At 37.9% G+C, this 27,432-nt stretch overlaps 1 protein-coding gene across 1 annotated transcript in view; it reads right to left on the bottom strand.

Annotated features, from left to right (window-relative positions):
- Positions 1–6,524: 6,524 nt before the first annotated feature.
- ANLN (anillin actin binding protein) overlaps positions 6,525–27,432 on the bottom strand; it is a 47,335-nt gene continuing 26,427 nt past the window's right edge. Inside the window, 17 exon segments of the mRNA XM_030308228.1 lie at positions 6,525–7,825; positions 9,253–9,425; positions 10,264–10,371; positions 15,178–15,227; positions 15,230–15,263; positions 20,876–20,988; positions 21,891–21,912; positions 22,182–22,220; positions 22,658–22,713; positions 22,799–22,854; positions 23,740–23,866; positions 25,139–25,229; positions 25,232–25,320; positions 25,942–26,077; positions 26,701–26,867; positions 27,056–27,124; positions 27,127–27,199. Coding sequence (XP_030164088.1) covers positions 7,702–7,825; positions 9,253–9,425; positions 10,264–10,371; positions 15,178–15,227; positions 15,230–15,263; positions 20,876–20,988; positions 21,891–21,912; positions 22,182–22,220; positions 22,658–22,713; positions 22,799–22,854; positions 23,740–23,866; positions 25,139–25,229; positions 25,232–25,320; positions 25,942–26,077; positions 26,701–26,867; positions 27,056–27,124; positions 27,127–27,199 — 1,527 coding nt within the window. The 3' untranslated portion in view covers positions 6,525–7,701.

Raw genomic sequence — 27,432 nt, 5'->3', positions numbered from 1 at the left:
GAAAAAGGAAACCTATCTAGAGACCTTGAGACCCAAGGAACAACATGATGGTAAATTCTCTGCACTTTCTTTTTATGTGATATATTCTGGACTGAATGCTAGAGAAGCAACCTAGAAATGCCAATGGCAGCAAAGGAAAGCCAGCTCTCTTTAGACAAAGGAGCAGAAAAGTGGCAACTTAGAAAGAAAGCAAACTTTTGGACAATAACCACCCTACTCTAACCAAATACCACAGAAGAAAACATGGCCCCACTACCACCCATGCCAGGAAAGGCAGAGTGGGGAGCCTGGACTTCTACCCTCCACTAGCTGTAAGGAGGCACCTCCACGTGGGGAGCCTAGGCTTCCACTGCCACCCAGTGGTAATGAGGCATCCCTCTCCCTCCCTGCCAGAGTCTAAAGAAGCCAAGGGGAAGCAGAACCTCTTACCACCATCCAGTTGTAACAAGGCTTTCCCCTCCCTTTCTGGGTGTCAGTATTGATCATTTGAGGGACAGTAACAGGTGCCCTCCATCCCAGCCAAAGTGATGCAGCAAAGCCTAGCAGGGGCCAGCACCCCACCCCCCACCAGCACTGACAAGGAGCCCCTCCCCTCCCCTCTTGCCAACTGAGGCTGAGTGGGGAACTGCACTTTCACTACCCACCTAGCAGAAACAATCCCCCCATTTCCCCACCAGCCTGGTGTCAGAGGAGCTCTGCTAACACAGAAGATTTAAATGTGATCCAGAGTCTCATAATATGACACCCCAAACATACATAGTACAATTTTAAAAATCACTTATATCAGGATTCCTGGGTGGCTCAGTTAAGTGTCTGACTTCAGCTCAGGTCATGATCTCACAGTTCTTAATTACCAGCCCCACATTGGGCTGTCTGCTATCAGCACAGAGCCTGCTTTGGATCCTCTGTCCCCCTCCGCCCCTCCCCCACTCACGTTCGTTCTCTCTCTCAAAAACAAATAAAATATTAAAAAAAATAAAACTAACCTTGGGGCGCCTGGGTGGCTCAGTTGGTTGAGCATCCGACTTAGGCTCAGGTCATGATCTCATGATGGGTGAGTTCGAGCCCTGCATCGGGCTCTGTGCTGACAGCTCAGAGCCTGGAGCCTGCTTCAGATTCTGCATTACCCAACCCCCCCTCCGCCCCACCCCTGCTTGTGCTCTGTCTCTCTCTTTCAAAAATGAATAAACATTAAAAAAAAATTTTAAATAAAAAAAAATAAATAAATAAAACTAACCTTAAAAAAAAATCAAGAACCAGGAAAAATCTCAACCTGAATGAAAAAAGACAATCAATAGATGCCAATACCGAAATCACACAGATGTTGGAATTACCAAATGAGAATTTTAAAGCAACCATAGTAAAAATGCTTCAATGAGCACCTACGAACATGCTTAGAACACATGAAAAATAGAAAGTTTCAGCAGGAAGACTTCTCAGAGGCCGTGCCCTTGAATAATTCCAGGGGAACTGTTCCGCCATCTTCCTCTTCAGTGAGGCAGAACTGCTTCAGGGAGGCAACTCCTCCCTTCGGGAGGCACCTTCCTCTAAGCTGTCTCGTCTACCCTCACCCCTGTTCCCAATTGCCTTTCCCCTGCTTTGCAAAGGAAATGCACTATGCTTCTCTCTACAGTCACTTTCCTGGGATGTAAAAATCTCCCAACACTAAAAGAAAATGACAATTCAAATAATGGTTTCCTGGACTCTCGAGGCAGATAACAAATCCTTTTGCAAGATGGGTAGCTTTCATACCTTTGTTTTCAACAAAAGCGAAGGAATTCGAGCAGTGGTAGGGCCTGCTGGTCATCCCTGAATGCCCCTTTGGGCATTTTTGTAATAGACGCTCATGCATCCCAGCAGGGCTTGGGGCTCACTCAACTAAAGACTACCTTTCCTAGCAACAAGGTATGGATGGCTATGTGATTAAGTTCTTGCAGGCGGGGTGTGAGAAGTGATGCATGCCGGTTCTGTGTCTTGATCTTAAAATGACCAGAGATGAGCTCCCCTCTCTCTCCTTTCCTGAAAGCTGGATTCTGGAAGTGATGCAGGGGGGGCTAGCTTTGACTATGAGGACAAGGGCCACATCCTAGGCTACACTAGGTGTAAGGTCTTTGGTCCCTGGATGTCCTGCAAGTTCAGAACCACCTCTCTACCCAGACTGACACCCTTTCTAGATTTTCATATGAAAGAAAAACTTCTATCCAGTTCCATCCACTGAATTTTGTTGCTATTGTTCATTTTCTATGGTAGCACAGTATATATTCTGCCTGCTATATCAGTTAAAAATAATTGAGTGTATCATTAAAAATAATTTTTGATAGATCACTTCAGAGTCCCGAGAATTGAGTGACTTTGCAATAACAAAGCTTTCATTTTTATCTAATTAGGTTTTCTATAAAAATGAAAAAAAGAAATAGAATCAGTGCTGAACCACGTCTCATTCCAAAAAGAATTGATGTTTATCCATAGATCCATAAGCCGGCTGATGGAAAGCCCATCCATTTCATTAAGGAACATATTTCCTACAAAGTTTTGCTCTTTATGTTTAAAATTTTTCAAATGTCTACTTTAGCTTTGATCATTTGTTAACTGATAATGAATGTAATGATAATTCAGTTCAAAACAACGTTTTAACATTTAAAATCTTATGGTCATGGAACATTTTTAAAATTCCATTTCATTTTATATATACGTTTTGCTCAAGCATAAAAATATAAATTACATTAGTATAAAATTATGTGAAAGAACAGAAGCAAAAAGAACACTATAAAATTTCCAAAAATATCCTATTCATGAATTTTTAAATTGACGATGGAGGAAGGGATAAAATTGTACTTGCATTTAGATTCTATTGGATTTGGTTTTAAAAACTAATGTGAAAATTTTAATCTGAAGTGGTAGTGTTTCTAATGTGATGGAAATTACATCTTCTGCAACTTTGTAAAGTTCTAATGAAAAATTTTAGAGGTCAGCTTGAAAATGGGAGGGGCGTATATAGTCTCTTCGGGTTTAGACTCTTTACGGTATGAACTCTCTTAGAGTTTAGAGATTACTGCCCCAAATGTCTTCACAGGGTCTCTGCGTCAGCTGTGGTTGGCCATGCTCTGGCTCCCTATTTGAAACCCCTGTGCAGTTGTCACAAGTGACAGTTGTTTGGCCTCCACATATCCCACTGGCCAGTCAGTATATGTCGTGAACGAGGAGGAAGCCCTACACACGGCACCTAGTCCTGCATGACTGTGCAGTTTGGGCGCCCCATTTCTTCAACACTTACAAATTCCCTAAATAGATGCTGACTCCTGGGAGGGGGTCTGGACTCCACCTATCATCTGGGTCTGATTACCCTTCATCCTCTCCACACACTCATCCTCCCTCATCTCTTACACTCCTGTTGACCACTATCCTCAGGTCCTCCCGCCCCTCTGCTCTTCCCGACCAGTGTAGTGACATACTCAGTTCTCCATCCAAACTATCTGTCCTTCAACATTGCCTCAGCAAACTATTGTCCCAACTGTGCCTTTCCCTTCCCGACCCAATAACCTGTGGTCTCTACTCAGTCTTCCAGGCACTGGATGTTCCTTTCTGATTTCAATTTCTAAAGTACTCAGGTGCATGAGCAATATGAAAATACTCTCATCATAAGCATACCAAATATTCTAGAGTTAAAAGTCAGAGCATTCCTCCACCCAACACTGTTCCCAGCCTCTGCCCACTGCCCTTTCCCATATAAATTGTGGTGTGGTTCCTTCCACATTTGCATCTAGGTATGTACATGTATACATGTTACATAGTGTCATGTTGCATGGCATATGTCTTTTTCCCATAGGTTGTTCTGGAATTTTTTTCCAAATATATACACATATATGTATATGTATACATACTAGGTTTGCTTCTTTTCTTGAATACTGCGTGGTGTTTTGTAGAAAGAATGCACCATAATTTCCTATTGGTTGGCTTGTAAATTCTTTCTCGTTTTTGTCCCTGTTGATGGACTTTCAGGTTATTTCAATTTTTTCCCCTTATTTTTTAAATGTTATTTATTTGTGTATGTGTGTGTGTGTGTGTGTGTGTGAGAGAGAGAGAGAGAGAGAGAGAGAGAGAGATGCAAGTGGGGGAGGAGCAGAGAAAGAGGGAGAGAGGGAATCCCAATCAAGTTCCATCAGTGCAGAGCCCAAAGCAGGGCTCAATCCCATGAACTTTCAGATCATGACTTCAGCAAAAATCAAGAGTCAGATGCTTAAGAGACTGAGCCACCCAGGTGTCCCTCAATTTTTTTCCTTTAAAACACTGTTGTAATGATCACCCTTTTATGTGTATCTTTCCTTACCCACAAGTTCATCTGAGGAGAGTGGAGAGGAAGGAATTAAAGCAATTGGCCTTTGGTTCCAGGAAAAGAAATCAGGTGACACATCTAAATTCTTGTAAATGTGCTGGAAACTGGAGCTCCAGGATAATAGACTAATAATGTTTGTTACATCTCTTATCTGTGGAATGCACTTAGAAGGATGCGGCTGGTTAAGGATAGCTTATGGTAAATAAACTTAGAATTTATGGATCTGTGAGGCAAGACTCCTGATAAAAGGCACATACACTAAGTATATAAATACATGGCATATAAAATGGCAGTGTTTCCTCACCTAAAGTCTCTGTGTGGGCTGTTCCACAGACCTCACGTGAGATCTTACCTATTACCCTGGGCCAAAGAGAGTGTCTGATGCGTGGTTGAAAGACCTGGGAGGCACACAGGGTGATGCAGACTTCTCCCTGCTTCATGAGGACCTTGACTGTTTGTGTCCTTGAAATTATGAGCAAAGCTTTATTTGGATAAGATCTCTGATGCACGCGAGTCTGATCCTGTGTTAGCAGAGATTACAGTAGGCAGCCAAGATGCCATCCAAGAAGGCTGGTTTATCAGTTCCTATTCTTACCAAGAGTCTGTTTCTCAGCAACACTGACTATAGTTTCACCAATTTGAGGGCCAATGAGCCAGTTATACCCATTTAAAATGGAATTTTCCTGTTTATTCATTACCGAAGTTATCTAAGCTTTAGTTTCCTCATACAACACCTTATTTTTCCTAAGGTCAGGTTAAGATTATATGAGATAATCCGTGCAAAACACCAAGAATATCACCTGGTACATAGTAAATGCTCAGTGATAGCTAGGCAATGGAGCTCTTTAGATTAAATTTTACACGGTAACTTTTTGATTATTAAGTATGTTGTAAATGTTTTCTCCTTGTCTGATGCTTGCGTTTTAACTTTATTTATAGACATTTTTCAAGCAGGAAATTTTTTGTCTGATCAAATCTGTCACTCTCTTCCTCTATGGATTTTGTTGTAACTTGATTTTTTTATTGAAATCATTTTATTGAATTAACTGCTCCAAATTTCAGCTCACGTTTTCTTTACCCTGCTCTGTGATCTTGTGGTCAGAATCTTAAGATTCTTCTTCTTTGGTCTCACCAGTCATCACTCTTGTATGTTTTTTCATGGAAGGCTGTCATGAGCCACTCCCTTTTCTCTTTGTCCCTAAAGAACACATTCCTTTTGTTCTTGCTTTTCTTTCCATATCATACTCCCTGGATGATCTTATCCACTCTAATGGTTTCCATAGTCCCCTGCAGGCAGATGACAGAGTAGTTTTCCTTTTTACCTGGTATTTCTAACTTGATAGTCCACAATCATCTTAAATTTCTTCTAAAACTAAACTTTACATAAATGGGCAGGAATGACTGAAAAGGGACACTGTTGTGCTTTTTTTTTCCCCTTCAGTTTACAGCAAACAGCATGTATGGAATATTTTTAATGATTAAAGGAATATAAATATGCCTGTATATTATGGCTGGAATCAGTCTAGGGAGACACACAAGAACTGGTAAAAGTGGTTGTGACAAAGGAGAGAAGGCAGGCTTTTCACTTCTTTGTTGCCTTTTGAATGTTGTGCCATGGTAGGTAATGCCTCTTCAAAGGGAAGTACAACCTGGTTATCAGAGGGGAGGTGGGTGGGGCATGGGTGACATAGGTGAAAGGGATTAAGAGTCATGATGAGCACTGAGTAATGTAGAGAACTACTGAATCACTATATTGTACAAAAACTAATATAACACTGTATGTTGACTATATTGGAGTTATCAATCAATCAAAAAGCAAAAATAAGTACAAGTCTATAAATAAATAAAAGGGGTCCTCTCACCAATCCCATCAAAACTGTTCCCTGTTTTGGCTGGGGATGTCACTTATCCGCTCAGTTTCTGCTAAGTACTCTTCTGCTAAGCACCTCCTCGAATGCACATCTAAGTACCATATTCTGTTGAAATGCCCCAGAGACGGATTCTTCATCCACCTACTCATTCAACAAAGACCCTAAGGACACATAATAAGTGGAGCACAGGGCTGGAGGTAAAAAGATGAATGTGAACTCCCCTCCCCACACACACCAAAAAGGTCCCACAGACTAGGGACACAACAGCTATACCGCACATTTACATAGTATTTTGTAAACAACTGATTCCTTAAGTCCTCTGCAAGCATTTATTCGGGTAAGAGATCATAAAATATATTTTTATAATACACATAACAAAAACACATTGAATGAATACAAATTAAATGACAGGAGGTGACGGAATTTAGTGTTTATAAATGAGATCGTCAATAACTTTAACAATTCAGAGAAGAAATTCAAAGTATATTTAAAAGATGTGACCATGCTTTACAATACTTTATCATAAAATAAAGAATTGGGCTTTCAAAGGTAATGCATGACTTAATAGTTTTTCAAAAGATTTCACAATGTGCTTCTAGACACTGTCCTGCTTGGACAGGGAAAAAAAAAAGACAAGAACTTTGGCAGGCAAAGTATTAGTCCATAGCAGCTTGGTAAAGTTTACTTTCTTTATACAAAGATTCTTCAATTTACATTTATTCTTGTTACAGGAGCAGAAAGAACTGATATGCCAAGTGGAGTCTTAGCTATATAGCAAAAATAATTATTTTTAAAAGCCTGTACTCTATGAAAATGTGCACCACACAGCATCTATAGAAACTGAGTAAATGTAAACCATGTGATTATTAACTCTTCTATAGAAAATATTTAACACCCAGATCTCCCACAATATCCCCTATGTCCACATCTCCTGTTTAAAGGCAGCCTCAAGCTTTAAACGAATGTACATTTGCTATTTAAAAAGTTCTTGCCTCCATTACTAAAAATGTTTCTGTAAAGTCCCTTGGAAGTTTTCTCAGTACTCTACTAACATGTAACGATCAGTAAACGATCACAAACTTTAGAAAGAAGTACCAAGGCTAGAGAAAAGATGAGCAAGTTGGAGGTTTCTGTCTCCAGCCCCCGGAAGACCTTTCTACTTTGAGACCCACAGCTCCAAGACAATTCCTTACGTTTAAAAAAATATTTTTTCATGAATAACTGAATAATTAGGTTTCTAGGAAAATGAGGCTTTTTTAAATTAAGATTTAGCAAAACTGACTATAATGAATTTTCTTCCAATCATTTATGACAGAAGAGAAATCAGTTGAAATTTTACGTACAAAAGATATAAATACTGCATAATATGTAGTGAATATTGGCACATACCCTCTTGTAATTAAAGCATAAAATGCAATCAGCAAATCTGATGCTTTTAAGGTACATTTATGATATAGCTCAAAAAAAACTCTAAATGGCCTAGAAACTTCCCACAGCTTAAGGCTTCCCAATAGGTTTGTAGCAAGCATCAGGTTGCCAGAGGCGAATATCAACAAGAACTTGATTGAGTTTTTGCATCCAGAGATCCCTCTCTTCCTTGGTATCTGCAGACAACCAGTTCCTACAGGAAACAAACAAAAGGTCAGGATCTTTTCCTCCATTCCATTCCTCCCTATACTCTTGCTAAGGGTGGAAGAAAGCCTAAGCAAACCAGTAAAATGAGTTACTCTTTACCATCTTTTAACAGATACTAATCAAAAGCCCCAAAGTGAGGTGCTTTTTCAATTGCAGTAAAGGAAAACTATCCCCATAGACTGGTTAACTGAATCAAAATTCACACTGATCACATTTGGTTAATGATGGAGTTTCCACACTGAAAGATGGTAACCATCTTGTACAGGTGGTCTGGCCTGGGCAATTTGGTAGTACAGGATACCCACTGAGTGTGGGCCACTTCCTATCAAGAGCTAAGGCACCACAGGTCTTTAAGGAGCCTCCCAAATTCCTCAGACATGGGATCCCCAAGAGCTGAAATCACCAGCTTGTGGACCCTCACCTGGCTCTACAGGTAATACGATTTTGTACGGTCTCCTATTATTTTTGTGTTAGTACTGTGTTAGTAGAACATGGTATTCACAATAAATCATTTAAAGATTCTAAGACTTTGTCTATCCTGACCTCTCTGTCCCTATCAGGAATCTCTTCTTTGCACCCATATTTAGCCACAAATTGAATAACCAGTTGATGAGGCAGGTGAGGGTGAGGGAGGGGAGAATTCCCTAACTCACAAACCAGATCATTCTTTTAGGAACAGCAGTTGTTCGAAGGTTTTTATACTGTATTCATTCTGCATCTTTGTAATTTCTCCCCACTGGTGCTAGAAATTGGATAAGTAGTGAGCTGATCATCTATTAGTCAACAGATAGAACACAACATTTACTAATAGTGACCATTTGTTGAGCTCATTCCATGCACTTGAGACTGTGCTAAGTGTGTTTACTCATTAGTCTCTGTCACTGCTCTGTGGAAACCTAGGCTTACATCCTCAGTGTCTTATTACCAACTATTACCATGGCAAGTTACTTTACTCTGCTGGCCCTCATTCCCGATAGTTTATTCTATTAATCTCCAACCAGAAATTTGCAGAGTAGCATGAGATTGTTTTTGTAAGTCACTTGAGTTCGTTGAGAGCATTTTGGAATGGAAAGGAAGGGACATGTAAAGCCTCTTTAAATACTTGCCTTCTCAATTGTATACAAAATCTTCAATCTTAACCCAAAGTACATTAGCTAACTGCTGTGGCTACACTATGAGTACAATGGAAAACTTTATCTAAGATACAGATTGAGTGTCATGCTTTTCTTAACTATATTAATTTGGTTATTAGACTGTTCCCTTACTGATGTGTGTGTATTTTCTTTCCTCATTAAGACTGTACTCTCTTCAAAGACTAGGACCATCTCTGGTATTTCTTAAAATGGTAATGACATAGTGGGCAATCAATTGCTTACTGGACAGAAATATTTATATTTATAGCTTAATACATACTTGGTGACACAGAGAGTGTCCCTGCATTGGCTAACAAGAGTCTCTCGGTCATCTTCTCTCTGTGGTCGGACAGTAATTAATTCAAAAGTGTTGCGTCTTGCACAAAATTCTCTGTTGGCTGGTTCTATTTGATGGCTTGTACAATTGGCCAGATTTATCCTTCCTATGGGATTCTTTAAAAACAAATTAATAGAAAATAAGATCATTTACATCAATGAGCATTAAGCAGTATTTAAGTTGGTACAAACTCAAAATTAAAAAGCCATTAATTTAAAAGTTAAAATTTAATTATAATAGGTTTAGAGAAATACATCTGTTATTGTTTCTTTCTGGACATAAAAGTAGAAGCCAAAACTGTCAACTGGAGCTTTTAGCCAACTTAAAAAATAAACTCTTTATTATGGAATACTTCACACAGATGCAAAATTAAAGCCATAGTATAATAAACTCCCATCAACCAGCTTCAACAATTAGAAACACACATTACTTTGTAATTATTTATTTCCATTTTCCAGTTTGGGGATAATAAATAATAATACTTTGGCAATAACATTAAATTCTTTAAAAATGAGACTCAATTTATCACATAAAATCCTATTACCAAATTTCAGAAACAAAATTAAAATCACTATACTCCTGTGGTGATTTTCCATTACTGTTTTATCCCAGATTTAGGTAAGTCAACTATTAATAAAAACAAAATTGAATTTAATATATTTCTAACTAAAAATGTTATTTACAAAATGGTATGAAACGTTCTGAAAGAAAAGACAAATATGTACCTTAAGGTATTTTAAGAGTGGTCAAATCACAGGTAATGGAAAAGACATAAAACTTTTACATAAATACTAACACACACAAAAACAGGTCTCACAACAAGAACATTTTTAATGGCTTAGTAAACGTACTCAAAGGGGAATCTGGGTGGGTGTGGAGACCAGAGGGAACTTCTGTATGAAAAACTACTTGAAAGTCAGAGCTTTCACCACTAACCAGGACTATTAATATTACCTTCCGTTTCTCATCATCTGGATAAGTCCAATAAGAGATACAATTTCCTGAAAGAACACACCATCTTCGATGCCAGGCACCAAAACCACTAACATCTTCAAATATGGTCTGAAAAGTCAATGAAACACTAACTTGAGAAACTTGAGAATCAATTAAATGATAAATCTATACGCTAAACTTCAATGTGTTGACATATTTCATACTTCAAAATCTACTTACATTATTTTTACCATCTTCTACCTTAGTAATGAAAATCACTGATTGCTCATATCCAGAAATTGACCCAGATTTTCAATATCATCAATAAGCACGTTGAAGAACTTCTAAACATTAACCCCAAATTAATACCTCTAATTTAGACATTTTTAAAGCCTAGTGTCCCAAACCAAATGCTCCTTAAATAAGAGAAAAGTGCTCTAAGTATTGTAGAGTAGAATATCCTGCCTTATATGTTGACAAAACTATTGATAGCTGATTAAGTTAGACCCATCTTAATACAAAAGACAGGCATTTAATATTCATTCAGAAGAACAAAACAGGATTAGAAAGGAGTCATCTAGTAATTATACATGCTGATGGATTACTGTGATAAACATCAGAGACCCACATTCACAGCCATCAAGCACATCTGACATAGCATCTCCCTGTAGTCAGGCAGCTGGCCAGCTCATGTCTTGGGCGAGCGCAAGCCTTAGAGATGCAAGCTACATTCTAAAGGGAGTGAAGCAGCCATGTTGGTTAAGGTCAGGACTCTGAAGCAGGCAACTAACAACATCTGGCTCTTTTCTATGAAAGTACTTCTATTTAAACAGTGTAAGTGAAAGCCGCTCCCTCGCCGCCGCCCCCCCCCCCGCCCCCCAGACCTCACTATTTTTTCATTGTAGTCCTAATAAGCCCTAATTAAAAGTCTTTACTTTTGATTTAAAAGAAAAAAAAATTCCTTTAGGAACTACTATTTTTTAAAGCACAAGGCAAGGTAAAATGTAACAATGCTAAAGATCAGAGATTGGCAAACTTTTTCTGTAAAGGACCAGAGAGTAAAGATGTTAGACTTTGTGGGCTATAAGGGCTCTGTCACAACTGTTCAATTCTGCTAGGGTAGTGCAAAAGTAGTCCTAGATAATATGTAAACAAATGAGCCCATGTTCCAATAAAACTTTATAAAAACAAGCAGTGAGCCACACTTTGCTGACCCTAGCTAACATAGATAATCCAGAAGCCTATTGGTGTTTGACTTCAGAATGCATATGGCTCTTCTACCTTCACAGGGATCAACTAAGCCTCATACCAACCCTAGGATAGTGGACATATGCTCTTCTCGTTCACTGATTTGTGTGAATTTACCAAAAATTGGCTTGAGTTAGGAAAACAAGCTCTGAGCATGGAGGAAAGTTACTTTGTATGAAGAAATGTTTCCATGACAGAATGAAGTCTGTTAGCTTAATTAATTAGCCCAAATTAATTAGTTTACTCTAACCATATATCCTCTTACCCCACCTTAGTTTCCTCCTCCCCAGTTTATCTGCTTTCCTCCCAAGGTATGCTTTTTCTAGGCAATACTGGCTCAAAACCATCCAGGGGAAAAAGACCAGAATGTTGTTCTTTTAATCTTAAACACAAAATTAGTATAAATGACTCACCAGCTCCCTCTTACGTTTATGTTCACCTTTTACATCATAAAGGTACATGGAAAAATTTTATGGGTAAGAATAACACATTGTTACTATACCCTACTATTATCAGAGAAGAATAAAAAGAGGACAGCATTTTCATTTTTATAGTTGAGGAAAGTTTAGGCCAAGGAAATCAAATGATGGTACATAATCACAAGGCAGAACTGGAAACTTCTAGCTAATCCAGAACTTCCTCTCTTGCTGCTCCTCAGTCAAGGCAGAGCCAGATTAGCACCATTTCAGAATCACTTAGTAAGTTTCTTTCGTTAGTAGTCACCTTGCTTCTAGCTGTTCTGACATATCAGGAAGGAAAACTGAACCAAGCAACTTTAAGTTACTACCTTTATCTTATAAAGGGTAGAGGTAGTTAAAAGGCATGTTTGGCAGACTTTATTTTAGGGAGTGCTGAGCAATTTCTTACCACATATCTGTAAGCATGGATGTGGTAAGAATGGGCTATAGGATCTAAGACAGAGTAAACCTGAAGAGACCTAACACTAAACTAGCTGAGAGCCGAGCTCAAAAATTAAATAAGTCTGACATTATATGCAAATGAACTAGCTGCCATAACACAGTCTGTCAGTTGCTAAAGGTATGCTACAGTAAAATATGAAAATATTTACACTACAAGAAAAAGTCAGTAGGTAAACATTGCCTTCAAGTCAGAAATTTATAAAAATACTTTTCCAAGAATATCTAGTGCCACCTACTGGATTTACATCAAAAAGCTAAGGCAGACTGATTTACAGTTATGTTGGCCACAGAGCTTTCTGCACCCTCAGATAGCAATTGCAAACTGATTTTGAGATATCCTTTGTATCATTCAAATTCTTGCTTCACAAACCCAAAGCGATCAGATTTTCTCTACTTCGTGCACAATACTCACAATCTTCTATATATTCTACACACGTACTTTTCTCCTCTGATAATGGAAAAAGTATAGTGGACCCTTGAGCAACCCAGAGGTTAGGGCCACCAAAAACCCACATATAACCTGACACCCTACCCCCCACCAGAAGTGACTACTAATAGCCTACTCTTTACCAGAAGCCATACCGATAATATAAGCAGTCAATTCACATATATTTTGCATGTTACATGTATTATACACTGTAAGCTTACAAAAAAGCAAGTTAGAGAAAAGAAAAGGTTAAGAAAATCATCAAGGAAGAGAAAATATACATTCACAGTACTGTATGTATTTATTGAAAAAAATCCAAGTATAAACGGACCCATGCAAGTGTTGTTCAAGGATCAGCTGTACTTCTGAATAAGCTCAAACCGTGAACTGTGGCTTGGGTCTTACTTCTTCTCAGTCTCATGACCTCGTTCCATGTAATACTCCATAACCCTAATGCAGGTTCCCCATTGCACCTTCAACCCCTCTGCCCTATTAGAAGCCACCCACTCGAATGTAAATATTCTCGAGTCTCTTTGATCTTATTTAAATGCCAACCAAACTCTTCTCTCACCTTATACAGCTCTGCAGGCACCACACTCTCTTTGCCCTTTGCAGCCAAATGTGGTTTCAAAGAGCTGCTGATGCTTTCATTCCTCCCCTCCCACCCTGTTCATAACCGTCTGCAATCTAGGTTTGTGCTCTGCCTTGTAAAAGAGTCCCATGGTCTCTGCTAGGTCCTGAGCTAACTTAACCACTCCCTCTTTCAGATTCTCTCTTCCTCAGCAGCCATGACATACCACCTCCCCCACTAGGCTCCTTTGCGAGCTTCTCTTTCTGGATCTGTGCTTTAAATGTGAGTGTTCCTCCGGTTCTGCTTTGCTCAACTTCCCTGCACTTCAATCACTATCGCTCAACCAAAATTCCTCTCTTGAGCTTCAAACCCCGATCTTTGGAGGTACCTAAAATTCAAATTGTTGGAAACTTAATTCATCCCACCTTCCCACCTGGGGTGGGGACTGACTGGTAGGAAGGAACTTTCTAGGGCAATATTCTGCATCTTAATAGAAATTTGGGTTACAGACATGTATGCATGTGTCAAAACTCAGGGATGTACACTTAATATTTGGAAGAACATGTTAATGTCTACAATATACTTTAAAATTCTTCCCCCCCAAATATATTTTCAGCAGTGGCCAGAGGGATAGCTGGAAGGATGGCTAGGTAGTAGATACATGATAAAGCAAGGATAGTAAAACATGTTAAGGGCACAATCTAGATGGTGGATATATGGGTGCTCGTTGTAAAATTCTATCAACATTGCTGTATATCTGCAATTTTCCACAATAAAATTTGGGGGGCAAAAAACTTTCTACCCAAACATGCACACTTGCTCCTCCCCCAAGATCCCTGATCTTAGTGGCATCACTGCCACCCAACAAGTTGTACAAGGCAGGGATGAAGGCGACATCCTTGCTTCTGCTTTCCACACCCTACGTCACACAGCCAAACCACTGGGTCTGCCCTTCCTCCTGCTTCATCTCTCCTGGCACACCTCACTGCCAGGCCCCATCACCTCTCTTGGAGTCTCCTCACTAGTCTTCTTCAGGGTCGCCAGTCTCCAACCTCCTTCCCACACGTCAGGCAAATGGCTTTTCTAAACCTCAAATCTGATGTTATTCCTCTGCTTAAAATCTTGCCAGTGAACCTCACTGGCTTCGAGATAAAAGTCCAAATTCTTTCAGAGGCCCTTTAACACCTGGCCCCATCTCCCCTAACCACACTGTCCGCAATTGCTCTCCTCACTGTCCCTCCTGCCCATAGACACTCATACCCTAAGCACCGGCTGAAATACCTGCTGCTGTCTGTGTCATCCTTTTCCGTCCTGGTGAGAGAGGGAAGGGCCCTCCAGGCCATCGTACATGCTCTTCCCCTTACCTGGAGCACTTCTTCCTCCTCTTTCTCCTTGTCTAACTTACTCGGCAACTTACCAGTTACTTCTTCCAGTGGTTTCCTTAAGGCCCTGTACCCATACTTCAGACCTGCTGTCCCATCAACGACCCCCATGCACACCAAGCTCCCACTTCTTACAGTGCTGTATTGCACTTGGCAGTTTACTTGTACTTCCCCGTACTACACTAAAAGTTTCTCAGGGGAAGATTATTTCTCGTGGCCTATTAGATTCCAATTCCAGCACAGTGACTGGCATATAGCAGACATGCAACAAGTCTTTACTGAACCAATTTATCACTTAATCACATGGGTTTTCATTCCTATGCGAAACCAAGTCTATACTTCACAACATGAAAAAAAGGAAAACATAGAGTAAGTGATGTTACTTACTAGAAAACCTCTTTCTTCAACACTTGAATTCACTTGACATTTTATTTTAAATAAATATGACCTTCCAAGGGACATAAAAAGGGTACCTGTGAAGACAGAGGGTAAATTATTTGCAAAAGTTTCACTGTAATTTTTTTCTTGATAAAACATGTATAAATCATGAATAAAGAATATTATGCCTTGAAAGCACAGTATTTTCTAAAATTGGAATATAAAAGAGGTGGCCAAAAGGCCACTGGTTCCTTAGCAACAAATGCTTTTGGAGAATAAATTCATTCAAGATAGAGTTTGATAAAAACAGAACCCTCAGTCCCAAGTTAATGCAATCAAGAAAAGACAGATTTAAGCAGAGAATACATGTGCTTACCCATTCTCCATCAACAGAATATACTCGACTGGTAAGTTAATATAATACATTATTACTCAGCAATAAAGAATAGTGAGCTTCAGAAATGGAAAAGCTGATCCTCAAATTCATATGGAATTGTAATTATTAATTATTAATAACCAAAACAGTCTTGAAAAGGAAGAACAAAATTGGAGGAATCATACTTCCCAACTTCAAAATTTAATCCAAAGCTACAGTAAGCAAGGGGTGCCTGGGTGGCTCAGTCGGTTAAGCGTCCAACTTCGGCTCAGGTCACGATCTGGCGGTCCGTGAGTTCGAGCCCCGCGTCGGGCTCTGTGCTGACTGCTCAGAGCCTGGAGCCTGTTTCAGATTCTGTGTCTCCCTCTCTCTCTGACCCTCCCCCGTTCATGCTCTGTCTCTGTCTCAAAAATAAATAAACATTAAAAAAAAAAAAATCAAAGCTACACTAATCAAAAAACAGTGTGGTAAGGGTATAAGGAAGATATAGACCAAAGGAACAGAATTGAGAGTCGAGAAATAAACCCATACAGCTATGGCCAATTGATTTTCAACAGGGGTACCAAGACCTTTCAATGAGGAAAGAGCAGTCTTGTAAACAAATGGTGCTGGGAAACTGGGTATCTACATCCAAGAGTGAAGTTGGTTCCCTACCTCATCATATACCAAAATTATCATATACCATTACCTAAAATGGCTCAATGACTTAAATATAACAGCTAAAACCATAAAACTCTTAGAAGAAAACATAGGAGTAAATCTTCATGATCACTGATTTGGCAATAGATTCTCAGATATGACACCAAAGCATGAGTAACAATAGCAACACCAAAATACATAAATCAGACTTTATCAATATTGAAAGCTTTTCAGAGGTTTCTCCAAAAAAAATTAAAAATAGAACTACTACATAATCAAACAGGTATTTATCTAAAAGAATAAGAAACCAATTTGACAATAAATTATATTTTTAAAAAATAGCAAGAGAATTAGAAAAAAATGAATAAACAAATAAAAATAAAAACAGATTCTCAAGGGATGCGTACACCCCCATGTTCACTACAGCATTCTCCACAACAGCCAAGAGGTGCACACAACCTAAACGTCCATCAACAGATGAATGGATACAGACAATATGATGCTGAATCCTTTCTCCCCACTCCTGAATATGAGAACTACTCTAGGCCACGCAGATCTTGTTCTTTTCAAAGTATGAAGTTTGTCTTCCAGGCTCTGAAATTCCCCCGCATGTGTTCTCTTCTGTGCCCTAACCCATAGCCCCATACTTTGCACAGCAGATCCTTGAGGTCAACTATCATGTCTTTTCCATGTTGGTTCCCATAGCCCACTGCCAAATTCTATTCAGGCATTTGACAAATGTTTGTAAAAGAATACCGTTTGGCCAAGTAAGTACCCAGAATTTTCCTATTAAGAAGGAAGGAAGTAAGGAGAAAGAAAAAAGAAAAGAAAAGAAAAGAAAAGAAAAGAAAAGAAAAGAAAAGAAAAAAGTTGAAAATGTAGCACACAGGTAACCCCTGGCTTCTCAAAAGTCTGCCCACTTCACTTGTACAAAAGACCTACGTTAGTACCTGTTTTTGCTAACTGAAAGAAATCCAAAGAGGATGTTCGCTTTTATGAAAAAAGGCAAAAAGCAAAAAGAGCATTCAGCATTTGTTTTGCAGGTGGCTGTGATGGAGGCAGCATGCACCCCTAAACAGCAAGAGTGGCACCAGTTCTTTCCTGGGGACCACACTCAGTATCTCAGCATCAAGCCGCCATGGCTCTGACCTGTGTCTGTGGGAACCTGTGCTTTGTTTTGATTTATTTTGTGCACCTGTTAGCAAATGTGTCCTAGGGTATCAGAAAATCCTGAGAGAAGCTACTTTTGAGTGTAAAAGCTTCTTTTGAGTGTAAGGTTAGTTTCCAACAATTCAGTCCTCCAACACAATAAAGATAAAGTAATGGGAGAATTCTTAGCCAAAAAGGACAGATTTCAACAGACTAATTCCATGAGATAAACCTCTAACTTTTTGAATTTAAAAGGCATCCAAAATGTAGAATCAAAACATCAGGTACCTCATGATCCTTTTTGTTATAAATTCCCTCATTTTTTTCTTTTCCGTATTGTCAGCTATAAGTTCCTCAGGCTCTCAGTGCTAATTAATAGAATCTCACGTTGAACCCAGAGAATGCTGCCGGTAAAAAGAATCTCCGAAAAATGAGAAGAAAATGTTCACCCTTTCTCTACAGCTATGAAAAGTTGACAATATTCTTGGTCAGAAGCTTGTCCTGATGAGTGAATTGAGAATATTCACAAAAGGGTCAATATTCCTACCCCCTGTGGAATGTAGAAACCTGTGAAAATGTATGATCCTATTCGGTTTTCTACTTAACAAAGGGATCTTTGAAGATATTCTCACTTCAAAGATTATTGTTAAGAGCTATAAAATGTAACTTACAACCAGGGTGGCTGTAATTTTTCATAAAGTGGGAGATCTCTGAGAGAAAGGGGAACTGTTAATAATTATACTGGCCCAATGGGCAGACACCAGGACTAGGATAGCTTCGGGTACAGCAGAACACACCTAATCACTCCTCCTATAACCTTGAAATTCTACAATGCTAACTGGTTGTCTTACTTCACATTTGTTTGCCCCACCGCTATGTAAATTGCCATCTCTATTTCCAGTAGGGTGTAAATACCTATGAGGTTTCTTTAAGTCAAAGATGAGCTGTGGGATGTCCTTTTCTCTTTATCCGTGAAAGTGTAATAAAATCTATGACTATTTCGGATTCTCTATTCAAAGAAAAGACTTGAGAGCCTGTGACTCATGGAGATTCATAATTTAAATTCCAGGATGCCAGACTTAACCTCAAATAAGAAGGCAATTGCTATCAGTGGTCTCCTAAATCTACAGAGCAAACAGTCTGGGTTAACCTCAACAGGAATTCCACTCTGAAGGTGACCTAAGAGATAACCTTTATGACTGCTGTTGTCACGGCACCAATAAAATAAGCAAACACTCACTTTATATCGCTGGTATCTGATTGGATATGGGTCACTTGTCTATTTTCTCAAAGTCAATTAAATAGGATTATTATAGGAGTATAAAAGTCTTCCATTTTTCTCACCAATTTAAAGAACATCTAAACTTTACTATTTTAAATATTCTTCTACATCAACTATAAACTACTGGAACAAATATTTGCTTCCCCTTGCCACTCACAAAAGCATGTGATTGTATTTGATTCAGAAAGAGATTTTAGAGTATTAGACACAACCAAATTGAGTGATTTGATTTTGTGCTCAATCATGTGGTTGGCTATTTAAGACATAATTTCAAAGATATTAAAAGAATGAAAATATCGGCATTTTTTTTAATTTGTAAGGGTGATATTTTGAATTAAAATGGCACCCAAAACATTTCTCAAGACCAGTCTATATTTAACATACCTCATTAAAATCTCTTTCATTTTAAAGATTAACAAAATCTAGGGGCGCCTGCGTGGCGCAGTCGGTTAAGCGTCCGACTTCAGCCAGGTCACGATCTCACGGTCTGTGAGTTCGAGCCCGCGTCAGGCTCTGGGCGGATGGCTCGGAGCCTGGGAGCCTGTTTCCGATTCTGTGTCTCCCTCTTTCTCTGCCCCTCCCCCGTTCATGCTCTGTCTCTGTCTGTCCCAAAAAATAAATAAAAACGTTGAAAAAAATTAAAAAAAAAAAAAAAAAGATTAACAAAATCTCTTACACGTGTAGAAATTGGCACTTTGTAAATTTCTATATACCCACAGAATGTCTGCAATTGATATTTGCAAGGAAATTAAAAATCCTAAAAAAACCTGTAAAACATATGATTATACTCAGTACAATTTTAGTGTTAAACACACTTTAATTTCAAAGTCACTGAACAAGCATCATCTACATAGCAATAATCCTATTAGCCAATTGAGACCATTTTTATAAACATCAACAGTAGCTCTTTCAATATAGGGGAGGTCAACAATACTGAATACATTTTAGTTTTAGTTATAATTTGGTATTTTAGTACACATAAAATCAAAGCTGAAATGACTATGGAATCTTAAAGAATTGTAACATAAAAAAAGAAAATAGAAGAAAAGACCAAGTACCAACATGCATGAAAAAAATAAGAGGACTGTCAAAGAGAGCTTTAAAGAATTATGAGAGTAAAGAAAAGACACCCATCTGCAAGACTCTAAAGAAAGAATAATGTACATCGTGTCCTTAATTATTTAAAATAACCAAGAATACATGAGAGTGGTTAGTGAAAATGAATACATTTGAGCCAAAAATTAAGGATTGATTTTTTAAGCTCATTAGTTTCAAGCAAAGAAAATATGGCAACCTTTTCCTGGAACATATAGCCCAGTAGCTCTCGCTCTTTTAACATCATAATTATCTAAAACACACAAAATAAAAGACCCAAGATCACTCAATTTGTTAAACTACCTGAATTACTAAATAAAAAGTTATATAAAGTTTAAAAATTAACATGTTAAGATAAAATACATATGCATTAACAACAATCAAAATTTCAAAGGTAGTCTGTTTTATGTCTATCAACTAAAAGAAAAATGTTTCATAGAATTTAAAGTTGGATTGTTTTAATCTAACCTAATATTCTCCGCTGGGAAAACAAGATCTGGAGAAATGAGTTGACTTTGCTCCATGTTAAAAAGGAAATTACTAGCAGGGCCAACATGAGGAACCAGGCCTCCTAATTTTTATATTTCCTCACTTCCATATTCTGACTAGGAAAATCTCTTAAATATTTAAAAATACCTCTGTATTATACCACAGGTGTCAGCCCAAAGACCAAAGTTTGCCACTAGTTCTCCCACTCTTTAAAATGGTCTTGTTGGCTATTTTAAAAGTTAGTCTATCACCTTATGGTGAAAAAGCACTCAATAGCGACAGAACGCAAGATCTGAATGATGAAGCTTTTAATTTGGGGAGGAAAGTATGGAAAGAATCCCTTAGATTCATGAGTACTTTTTAAGAAATTAACCTATCTTTCCCTGTCTTGTCAAAACTAAATCTATAAATAGTATTCATTCAAGTACTGGTTCAATGGGCAAGTTTATTATGGTTAAAACGTAAGCTTAACAGGCAAGAAGTAATACATACTTGTGTGGTCCGAAGTAACATTTAGAATAAATCACTATACACTACTTTGAAGATTTAAACTATTAAGAGATGAGAGAGAAATACTTCCAACATCAAGAATGTAGGTTTAAAATACTTGAAAGTGTTGGGGCATTTCTACTGACCTAATTTGTCTAAAAGTTAATAAATAAATACATTTGGGTTACCTTGTCCAGAGCAAATTTAGTGTTTCCTACTGAAGATAATGACAGTATGTAAGACCCAACAAGGGCAAAGTTGCTGGTACGCACAGCATGGAGACCACCTGGACTGGCCATGACTGGAGAGAAAGGAAATGAAGGTGAGTCCAGAGTGATTTTTGCAAGTATAAGTAACAATTCTTCACCTCACCCCAAAAGAATTAATTAAGTCATCACAGAGAAACTGCCATTTTCCTCCATTTTTAAAAATGAAAAAAAAAACTGTTAAGTACTTTACATAACTTAGGTGAGGCAGTATAGACATTCCTTATCATTCCTTTGGGATGGCTGTATGTTTAAGACACAGAACTAAAAATGTGCACATAAACTTTTCCTAAAAACAAAACACAACAAAAAAAAAGCAATTTTCCTAAAGGAGATGTGAAAAGACTTCATTGCTCTAGTCTAGGATAATATAATTAGCAGCAGAGACTATATCTGCAGTTTTTCTTAGTTACCCTCTTGTGCCAAGAAGAGACCAGAAGCCCAAAGGAAGGACTAAACCAGCTCCATCCTAATCCCCTTTGGAAAACTCAGGCCTAAAGCCATTCTAGAGAATGCCTTTCACAACTTCCTGGGAACTAGAAAGATGCTTTTTCTGACACGATACAATGCCAGTCATGATCAGCAAAGTTAAATGAGGTCAAGTCCACAGTGTGGAAAGCACAAAACCAATCTATAGAGCAACAGAAGTTGGGGTGAAGAGTGATGCCACTGGCTGCAGCTATGGCCAGGTGACTTGCTATCATATGGTACTGCCTGCTAGAGCCTATATAACGTGATGCCTGGCGGCCCATGGTGACATCTGACAGCATGCTATTCTGCCCAGCCGTCTTATGTGTTACCAGAAACCACACCGAAAAATATTATTCAAGGAGACTAAGGTGCACGCTCATCAGGACGCCTGTGTGCATAAAGCACGTGTGTGGTTGCTTAGCTCATTTACTGACTCTAGTGTTGGAATAGTTCAAGATCCACTCACCTGAAGAATGAAGGCTGCTCTTCTAAACAAAAGCGGTGTAAAGAAGAAACACAAGTTATTTCCTTTATTCGATACAAAGATTTAGATATTAAACAGTAAACTCTCTAACACTGCAAAGCTACATTTCAGAAAATATTATCTTTTCCTCTTTAAATAATCAGATGTTTCTCCCCAGTAGTATATTTTAACGATTTCCACAGTGCTAAGAGTTTAGAAATGGTTAACCAATTTACAATCGTGTGTGAAAAATGAAAATTTCTCAAGGAGCTAAATTTTTTAAGATTTACTTACTGTGGTTATAGATGTGAGAAGTCGCTTTGGAGTAATAGCCTAGAAGAAAAGGTACAGTATATTTACTGCTAAACATTATGATTCAGAGCTTAAAACTAACCAACCTGAGATACTCCCACATAGAAATAATTCTTAATGTGAATACATTTATACTTGAGTCCTCTATTAAGGCTTTTCTCCATATTGTCATTCCTGTTTTCGTTGGAGCCAAAGTAAAATTCTTCTAAGTGATGTTAGAAAAAGCACTAAAGACCAAAGACTGGGAAGGCTAAATACCACCCTACAAGTTCTCACGGCTTATGCCCGCACAAGTACTGGTGAACCGAGAACTTGGTGAGGCAAGAGCTCAGAGGAAAGGCTTGAGAAACATTTAAACAGGTTATAAAAGCTGGTTGTCAAATAAATGTAGAGAAATTAAAAACTGATATATGTATTATCTCTGATGATGATCCTTTTCCTGGGTTTTTCCTTCTCACCTTGGACTTGTGTGCCTTTTTCTTCTTATCAGGGCCTGAGAGTTCTTTCTTTGTACCTACACACAAACCCAAAGCATAATTAGTTTAAGATCTAATATGTCTAAGAAAAACATAATATTGGTTATTTTACAAAGCTTTCACTGCTTACCAAGCTGTAAACTTCAATATTTATTTCAAAGTCATTGGACACATCTTGCCTGGGAAGATAAATCGTAAATAAAACTGTAAGGAAAACACACACTTATGCCATAAAAATGATGCCACTAATATTGTTACATGATGCTGAGAGTAAAGGAATTCACAGTGTTTTTAACTACAGGCAGTAGTTACAAACCATTAAAGAACATAAAATTGGTAAGAAAGTCTACTTTTACTATAATACAAGTCAAATAGTTTCTCAGTATTTTACAATTCAAGGTCTTTAATAAACAATTTTTTCTAGCTGGATTTGACTCTGTATTTCAAAATAAATTTGTGACACAATACATCTTTCACCGAGTTGGAATATTAAGTACATTATAAGATTTAAAGCACATAAATAAAATATTAAGGTCTAGATCTTATACATATGTTTATATTACTTATTTTTTTTTTTATTTTTGAGAGAGAGAGAGAGAGGGAGAGAGAGAGAGAGAGAGAGAAGAGGAGGGGCAGAGGGAGGGAGACACAGAATCCAAGCAGGCTCTAAGATCCAAGCTGTCTGCACAGAGCCCAGCATGGGCCCGAACTCGTGAACTGTGAGATCATGACCTGAGCTCAAGTCAGATGCTCAGCTGACTGAGCCACCCAGGTGCCTCTGTATGTATTAATTTATATAATATATAATATAGACCTTAATTATATTATGCATGTATTTATGTTTATGTATATGTCAAAACATTAAATACATATTCACATGGACGAAATGTGCTATACAATGGAAAGAAATACCAGAAACATGTAAAAGATTTAAACCAACAAATTGAAACAGTTATTTGTCCACATGAGAAGGAACATACTGTATTTCAAAGACTATACATTCCATCTGTACTAACTCCATTAAAGAAAATGTGTTTGAACCAGCAAAAGCATAATTTACTTACAGAGTAAATGTAGTAGGGAATGTCAGAGCATCACCATTAAGAGAATTTGAAGTACATGCTAATGGTGTGGCTACCATATTTTCAGCTCCTGCTTTTAGTATAATTAAGAAATAGTAATTTGCTGCATCTGCAAAAGGTAATCACATTACATAATAAGCACAAGCAAAATCAGATTTAGCTAATCAGCATTCTGGAAAACCAAAGGAATAAAGTAATACTGTGACTAATTTATATAATGTATGTAAAAATTACTAAAATCAACTTTCTAGACACAAAAAGCTAAGTAAGACATATAAGCAGTCATAATCATCCTCAATAAGCATCAGGCAAGATCTCTTCCTATTATTTATGTGAACTGAAATAATGCCACTCCATAATCCCTCAATTTCTGCTGACTTCGTATTTTACCTATTGACTAATTCTTTAGCTGACAGTATATTCCATCAAAAAGAAAATTAGGGTTTATTATTGCAAAAATAAAATACTGCATTTCTGTGAAAGTTACTTAGAGATAAATTCTAATAAAAACATAAACTGTTCCTTCACTATCTGTCATTGAATACCCACATATTCAAGGTACATACTATGTTACCAATAGATTTCTTCCACACCACATCCAAATCAGACAACGGCAATAATCAGAACCTAAATCACCTCCTCCCTACAATGATGCTTCAACTTTTAAAGATCTCCATTCCTTCTTTTCCCTGTACCTCAAATTCACTTCTCACCTATGTCTAGCCCTCCTTTCCCTCAGAGAAAGGTCCATGCAAATGAAAATTTAAAGGAATCTTAAAATAACTTCACCAAAATTTAATGAAACTTTATTAAGCTTGCTATAATTACCCTGCCCTGTTTTCAGATCCTGGTGCCATACTCTCCTTTACCCACGTTGCTATGATTTTTCGTAGAATACGTTTATACTTATTCAATCTACAGTGACAAAGGCGATACAATTTCAATAGAACCATCTTCACTGTGGTGGTGATCTTCACCTCTACAACCAATCATTCAAGATTTGGGGGATGGGTTTAAACAGAAAGAATAAGGAAAACAGGTCTCTTAGATGTCCCCATACTTTCCACAAATGAAATAATGAAGTTGATGATCTGCCGCGTCAGATCATCTCATCTTAGGAAAATACTTCAGCGCGAAGCTATGTTTAACCAGCCCGGCTTTCAGTTAGAGCCATGTCTGTCACCATGTGGATCAGCAACCCATATGAAATTTTCCCTTGGTTATTTTACGCACAGATCTTCCATCAAAGAACTAAAGGGCCCAAGACACAAGCTGCACATTCTTGTGCATGCTCTACTGCTCACATTTGCATCATTCCTGCCTAGGTAAGTTCATAATTTAACATAGGATCTAGAAGCGGTGAAAATAAAAATCACCATACCTGGTTTCTGAACTGTACCACAGACAAAATCTGCTTTTAGAGGCAAGCGGATTTCTGACAAAGTAACTGATCCCTTGGATGCGACAATTCACTTGGGGATATGGGACCAGCCTTGTTCTTCCTCTGGGGCCCTTCGTTCTTCAATTTATTCAACTCATCAATCAAAAGTGTTCTCTTCTCAGCTATGTAAAAATATGCAATGTCACAAATATTAAAACTGCATCTGTCTCTAAATGAGACCGATTCAAGAAAATGCACTGATGCGGCAAATGTACGTAAGATCAAAGACAAGATCAGTACTTCTTTGTACAAGCAGGTGGTGGGTGGGTGGGTAAAACCTTGACTGCTCATCCGTTTACCAAATCTTTATAATTTAATGCTTGAACTTGCAGCCAGTTTTCTTGTATGGTATAATCTCTCCACCCTAACATGCCCTGTCATCTGCCACTACACATACACAACAAAGTTCACAGACTTTTTTAGCTACATGTAGATAGCCAGGTGCGGAGACAAGAGAGAGAGAGAGAGAGAGAGAGAGAGACATTCATATATTCATTTTTCGCATACTTCAAAACTGCATTTCTTCAACTGCATTCCAATTCCTTTCACCTTTCATGCAAACTACATTTTATTTTACATGTAGTGTATTCACAAATGTTATAAGAAACAAACAAACAGAAACACAGATCAACTAAACAGAAAAAGCCCTTTCTTTAAAACAGAGATTTCTAACTATCCTGGACAAAATAAGTCTTTCCTGATTTGGAATTCTGTTGGAATGGTTTCAGGTGTATCACACGTACTAGCAATGAGGAGAAGTCTTTCTGCTTCAGCTTCTTCTAGTGACCCTTTTCCGTGATCTTCATCAACACAGCAGTTAAGAGCCTGGCTGGCTTGATAGATTACTGTCTGCTGCAAATTTATTTCATTATTGAGTTCCTAGGGAAACCAATGAAACGAGAAAAAAGAACTCACATTTTTTTTATCACCATTTTCACTTTATTTAAAACTTCAGTTTTAACTAATCCTGTTGGATAATTTCCAAAATATCCAGAGAGTGAAGTCAAAATGAAATTGTTTCACTGTTCAAGTGTCTGGACTATGCACCAAAAACATTCAACACGCTATAAAAATTACACTATAAACATTCTCATGAAAAGACTTTCAACTCATACTGAATAAAAATTATACTCGTGGCTATGTTCGACAAAGTAAAGATGTAGAAATTATCTGATTCATTTTATTTAAATTACATGTATGTTGCACATGACTTCCTTAGCATCAAAGAACCTCTAAGAGCAAAATGAAAGTTATACTTAAGGATATTTATGACAAACATGTTTAAATGTTTCAGCTATATCAAACAAGCTTCCAACCTGCCCAACAAAGAGGACCTTTCTCAGTTACAATGAATTCAAGAGTGATTTACTGAGCTCCAGTGTGTCAGACACTGTTCTACTCACTCAGGGTACGGAGATGAATAAGGCTGGGCCCTTGTCCTTAAGGAGTGTACGATCTAGTACAGAAAACATTCCAAGTCTCCTTTCCATGGAAGTACATACCTGCATTTTCTGTTTGATGTTCACTTGACCAGGAAAGGCATTCTTTTTCTCATCCAACTTCGAAGTAACATCTTCCTTCCGAACAATCACTTGCTTTATTGAAGGACGTTCTGTTTCTTTGAATCTTTGAGATCTGTACGCATCAATGCTTCAGGAAATAAGGTATACTCTATCAGAAATCCAGCAACACGTTGAGCACTCTCTTTTAGTGAACATGTGGACAATTGCCATTGGTAAAAAGAGAGGCTGACAAAAGTCATTCGCAAGTTTTATACAGGTGATTATTAATAACATTATAAGTTATAAATCTAAACTATGACCCTTAGTGACTGAATGCCTTTGAAAACATGCTTACCTATAAAGAGATCACGATCTTCAGAACCAATGCTATCACCTGACTCAGCTCGAGGAACACGGGTTCTTTGAATTTCCCTGGCTTTGGACTTTCATCACTTACGCTGGAATCTTTCAATTCCAATCGAGGTGAGGAAACTAAACTCTGCAGTGAAGCACATCAGGTATTAGTAGATTTTATGGAATGACACTGATTCTAAGTGGATAACTCTGAGGAATTGAATAAATGCTCTATTATTAGGAAATGAAGATCCAATAAGTCAGCTGATTTATGATGCATCATAAAAACAAAGGCAAACTAAAAAATAAGTTCCCTAAATAGTAAATGATAAAAGTTCAAAGACAGCTAAAACCGGCACTTATAACTCTCTTAAAAAC

The sequence above is a fragment of the Lynx canadensis genome, chromosome A2, assembly GCF_007474595.2.
Source record: "Lynx canadensis isolate LIC74 chromosome A2, mLynCan4.pri.v2, whole genome shotgun sequence".
Classification (NCBI taxonomy): Eukaryota; Metazoa; Chordata; class Mammalia; order Carnivora; family Felidae; genus Lynx; species Lynx canadensis.
This window is presented reverse-complemented; position numbering and strand designations above follow the sequence as displayed.